The sequence below is a fragment of the Tupaia chinensis genome, unplaced genomic scaffold (assembly GCF_000334495.1).
Source record: "Tupaia chinensis unplaced genomic scaffold, TupChi_1.0 Scaffold000119_2, whole genome shotgun sequence".
Taxonomy (NCBI): Eukaryota; Metazoa; Chordata; class Mammalia; order Scandentia; family Tupaiidae; genus Tupaia; species Tupaia belangeri.
The window spans coordinates 2,555,059-2,559,871 of record NW_006159586.1 but is presented as its reverse complement, the minus strand read 5'-3'; the positions used below and the strand labels follow the sequence as shown (position 1 = coordinate 2,559,871).

General features: G+C 50.5%; 1 protein-coding gene across 5 annotated transcripts in view; it reads right to left on the bottom strand.

The window, feature by feature from the left end:
• CTIF (cap binding complex dependent translation initiation factor) overlaps positions 1–4,813 on the bottom strand; it is a 340,395-nt gene that overhangs the window by 235,365 nt on the left and 100,217 nt on the right. For all 5 annotated transcript variants that reach the window (XM_014586243.2, XM_014586244.2, XM_014586245.2 and 2 more), the window contains exon 3: positions 4,641–4,776. In XM_014586243.2, the coding sequence (XP_014441729.1) occupies positions 4,641–4,776 (136 nt within the window). The remainder of the gene's footprint in view (positions 1–4,640; positions 4,777–4,813) is intronic.

Genomic DNA, 4,813 nt, shown 5'->3' with positions numbered 1-4,813 from the left:
GAAAGAGAAGGAAAAGCATGTTAGTAAGAGACATGAAATCAATGCAATGCTCTTGCCTCATCCTCCGTGTCTCCATTTTTGCCTATCTCTTTTAAAGAGGACTCTCTGCATTTTAGACTTTCAAGTGCCTGGCAACACCAAAAAGGACTACAGAAAGTTATGCTCATCTTCATTGGCTATTAATTTCTCCTGTTAACAGGAATGTATTGGAAACTATGCCTTTAATAAATTCATCCACTCTTCGCAATGTCCATCCATTCTTTCCTTCTAAGAGACCACAGCAGGAGGCAGTGGACATCGAGGGGGTGGAGAAAGGAGACAGCCATGCCCCGGCTATTATAGTTGACTCCAATGGGACATCAGAGCCAGGTGGGGCTTATAAAAATGCTGGTGCCAGCCCATATGCAGTGGTGTACTGGTGGCACAATATTGTGCAAGGCTGGAAGTCATATGGAAGATCAGGGTCTGGTTCTCAGGTCAACTTGTATGCACCCAATGTGTGTACACCTGGCTGGCTGGAAAAAGCTGTGAAGATAGAGGCCTGAGAATGCCTGAATCTTTCCTTCTCTCTCCCTGCCTCCCTCTCATCAAAAGCAAAAACAAAAACACCTTAAAAAATACCAGTCCTCGACCAGTAGTTGGTATGGAGATTAAGGCAATGGATCGCACAAGGCCTGCTGCATGGTTTGAGTTTCAGACTCATCTGCTTGAGAATCACTCTGGGCACATGTGCATATATGCCCAAAATCCTGATATGTGTGTGTGTGTGTGTGTATACATATTTTAAAGAATTATTTTACTGTATTTATTTACTTATTTTTAATTTGACCAGAGAGGGATAAAGAGAGAGAGAGAGGGAAAGTGAGGAAGCAAGCCACCAGGTCTGGGACTCGAACCATGGCCGGCCATGTGGGAGTCCAGTGCCCTTTACTACCAGGCCACCTGCTGGTCCCTATATATGTCTATGTGCCACCAAGCATCCTATCAATCACAGCCTGTAGCCAGCAGAAAACCAAAGGCAGCGAAAGCAACTGGGGTGGGGCTCCAGGGCCTGCTCAGCCACCACTGAGTAGCATGGTTTGGCCATTTTTCAGTTCTGTGCCTCAGTTGCCCTCCTTCACAATAGGGCTATAATCCCTCCTCCTTCTAAGGACAGAGTGAAAATTTTTGGGCTGTGACTTTGGAGACTTGGCCTTTTGGATAGTTAGTGCTCCTGAGATTTGGGGGAGGGAGGTGTATCTTGAAATATGAGAAAGCGCTGGAAAACTTAAAACAGGCCTCCTTTGGCTCTCTGCCTAAGGGAAGGGAAGCTCCATCCATCTCCCTCCCTCCATCTTTTCTTTCTAGTTGCTGCTGGGGGAGAGACAAGGAGCGCCAAGAGGACTTTTCTTCCTGAGCACCATTCCTCAGATGCTTACAGAGTGACCTCACTAACTGCACACGCTCCTCTCCACTCCCTCAAGCTTTCTCAAGGTTTCCAAGATTCTTAACAATTTTCCTCTCCTAGAAATGTCAAAACACCACTGTAGAGAGGCAGACAAGAACATTCTTTGGGTGGTAGTGTGTGTGTGTGTGTATGTGTGTGAGTGTGTGTTTGGCTTTCATTTAAAAGTCTTTAGATAAAATAAACACAAGCCAAAGTGCTTTAGCAGAAATATTTCCCACAAAGCCAAGTCAATAGATTTTTTTTTTCTTTCTTTCTTTCTTTCTTTTTCTTTTTCTTTTTTTTTTGGGGGGGGGAGTGGGGAGAGGTTTTTGCTATAGGGAGTGTGCGCTCGCCAGAAAGAGAGACAGAAAATGAGAAATCACCCCCCAGGATGGCCACACCGCAATTCCTTCTCCTCCATTCTCCTCTCGGGATCTTGGGCATGCATGCACATGCGCTCGGCATGAGTTAAAGCCCCCAGTCCGAGACTTGAGCCATGGTCGACTACATGGGAGTCCAGCGACATAGCCATTACGCTAACTGATGGTCCCATAGATTTTTTTTTTTTTTTTTTAAAGAAGTGTCTTAGGAAGACACGTCTATCCTGGCCTTGTTTAGATCAGCCACACTGTCCCTCCTCTATAGTCTGTACCCAGGTGAGTCTGGTGTGGGGAGGGGAGGCTGAGGTTTGCCATGAGCCGGACTGAGACACTCCCCTGTTCCCACAGTGTGCAGGCTCCTGGAATCCTGCCAGGTGTTTGCACTCTTTCAGGGCACTTTGGAGTTCACGGGATGCTGGAGGAACGCACCCAAGTGTTACGAGTAACGGGGCCTCCACCCCGTGCCTTGCAGCGCAAACGGGTTTAAAACCCATGACAGGAGCCAGAAGGGCAGGACCCAGACAGAGACATGTCACCACCTGCTGTACCTTCTGAGAGTTCAGCAGTCACCCCAGGCAGATCAGAGCTGGTGAGAGGGCCCCTCGTTCCAAAACTGCCTTCCCCGTGGCTGCTCTGGGCACAGAAATGATACCATCGGCAAAGCAGTCCTCTGGGGTGAAGCCGTACACATTCCTGGGACTTCATCCCCGCCCACCCCCAGCTGCAGGAGTTTCAGCTCTGAGGGTGCCGTCCTGCACATTTCCCTCCGTATACAGCTAATATCCCCAAAACGGACGTATTATCCTCCTCGTCTCCAGTCTCCTCTGCTCTGCCTTAAGCCAAGCCCAGCCAGACTTTTGCTCCCAGCTTTCGGCTGAAATGTCTCTGGTCATCATCACCAGGCCACATTGCTCAGCTGTTACTCCCAATTCTCCTAGGCAGTCTGGCAGCAGCATTCCAGGACACCAACCCCTCTCTTACTTCCTCGGAGAATCTCCTGGGCTTTCAGCACCCCACTCTGGCCTGCTGCTCCTCCTGCCTCTGGTCTCTGTCTGGTTCCTCCCTGATGGACAGCCCCAGAGCTCAGTCTTGGCTCCTCTTGTCTACACAATCCAGGCATCTCTCTGGCTCATTTCCTCCATGGCCTCCTTGCTGTGCTTGGACCACTGTGCTCTTCCAGGCCAGCTCTTTGCACGTGGTACTCCTTCTGCCTGGAAAGCTCCTCCCCTGGAGACCCGCACTGGCCCCCATCAGTGACAGCTTTCCTGGCCACCCTGTTAAAACTGCACAGCCTCCTGCTCCTCAGCACTGCCTGTTCCATCCGTGCTTTCTCCCTATTGCAGAAATTTTCCACCATGAGAAGGGAAGATCCATGCAGGCAGGGCTTTTCATCGGTTTGCTCACTCCTGGAGGCCAAGTCCTGGAACAGTGCCCGGCACAGGACAGGTGCTCAGCACACCCTCACAGATGGGAAAATGAGAATACAGGCTTACACTGCTCGTGCCTTCAGAACTTTAGAGACCCTAAAGGAAACATCACATCTCTACTTCTCCTGGGGGCTCCTTCCTGGATCCTGCAACCTAGTGGAGACAGGCACGGGACCACTGTAGCTTCAGAATTTCCCAGATCCCTCCCAGGGGGGAACCCAGAATTCCTCAGATTCCTACTCTTTGTTCTAGAAGAAACAGTTTATTCTGGTTTTTTGAAAAGCCAGAAGATATGGATCCCAACCCCATCATCAAGAGAAAGAGTTTGCATTTGGTTCATCTCTGAAGCAGAGCACTGAAGTAACTCATTCTGCTTGTCAGCAGAGTCCCAGACAAGAGGTGACAAGGACAAGCGTAGGGTTCTGGTGAACCCTGATGCTGGACAGGAGAGAAGATGCCCCATGTCTCCTTGTGCAGTTGCACCCTGTTTCTTTGTAGCTTTGAACTTCATACCTTTGACCTTCAACCTTCCAGAGGCAGCAGGATAATCCCCATTTGCCAGATAAAAAACTAAGTCTCAGAGACATTGAGGGCTTCGCCCAAGGTCATGCAGGCAGCAAATCTGGAAGCAACCTTTGAACCAATGTGTACCGAGGATGTATGAGGTTGTGCAACGGCATGTGTGACACTATCCCCGCCCTTAAGGCATTCATATTTCATTCAGAGACATGAAGACTTCTAAATTTCAGTGCTCTATCTTCCCACTGAGTCCACCTCCCATCCAATGTCAAGGCTGCCATGCAGGAAGGGGACAGATCAACCCGGGATCCTGCTCAGAATGCCTCATGCATCTAGTATGTCTGGAGAACAAAGTCTGGGGGAGCGACCCGAGAGACTCATTTCTTTGGCTGCCAACAACTCGCTGCCTGTGTTTGAAATCAGAGAAGATACTCACAGGCTACAGCCATGTGATGGTGTGAATATGGATCAGCTACGATCTCCAGCTCTCTCCTAGAACACGTGCTTATTGAGGACAGAGAACTGTGCCTTGCACAGAGTAGGTGCTCAGGAAAGGTGTTTAAAGGCTCGTGAGCCTGGCTGGGCCCCAGCTGCCCAAAGGGTAGGAGGAAATTAGTGGATCAGAGAGAGTAGGTGCTCAGGAAAGGTGTTTAAAGGCGCGTGAGCCTGGCTGGACTCCAGCTGCCCAAAGGATAGGAGGAAATTAGTGGATCAGAAAGGTCACGTGTGCACATGGGGTGCTTCCTGTCAGGATCCCAGAGCCTCACCTGCAGGATTCTGGGTGCTCCACAGGTGGGACCATCCACACCTTAGCAGTCTATGGCCAGGCAACTGGACACTGCCTGGAATTTGGGCCCCCTGTATCTCCCACTCCCTGCCAGTGCTCACCTGGGAGATGTGGGACTGTGTCTTCTCGCTCTCGCCATCCCCTTCCGTCTTGTCGGCCAGCAGCCCCTGCACCTGGTACTCCAGCACGTAGCTGTCGATGAAACGCTCCAGCTCCTCGATCTCCTGGGAGCGGCTAAACCCCACCCCTTCAAAGGCTGGAGGGTGCCCGCGGG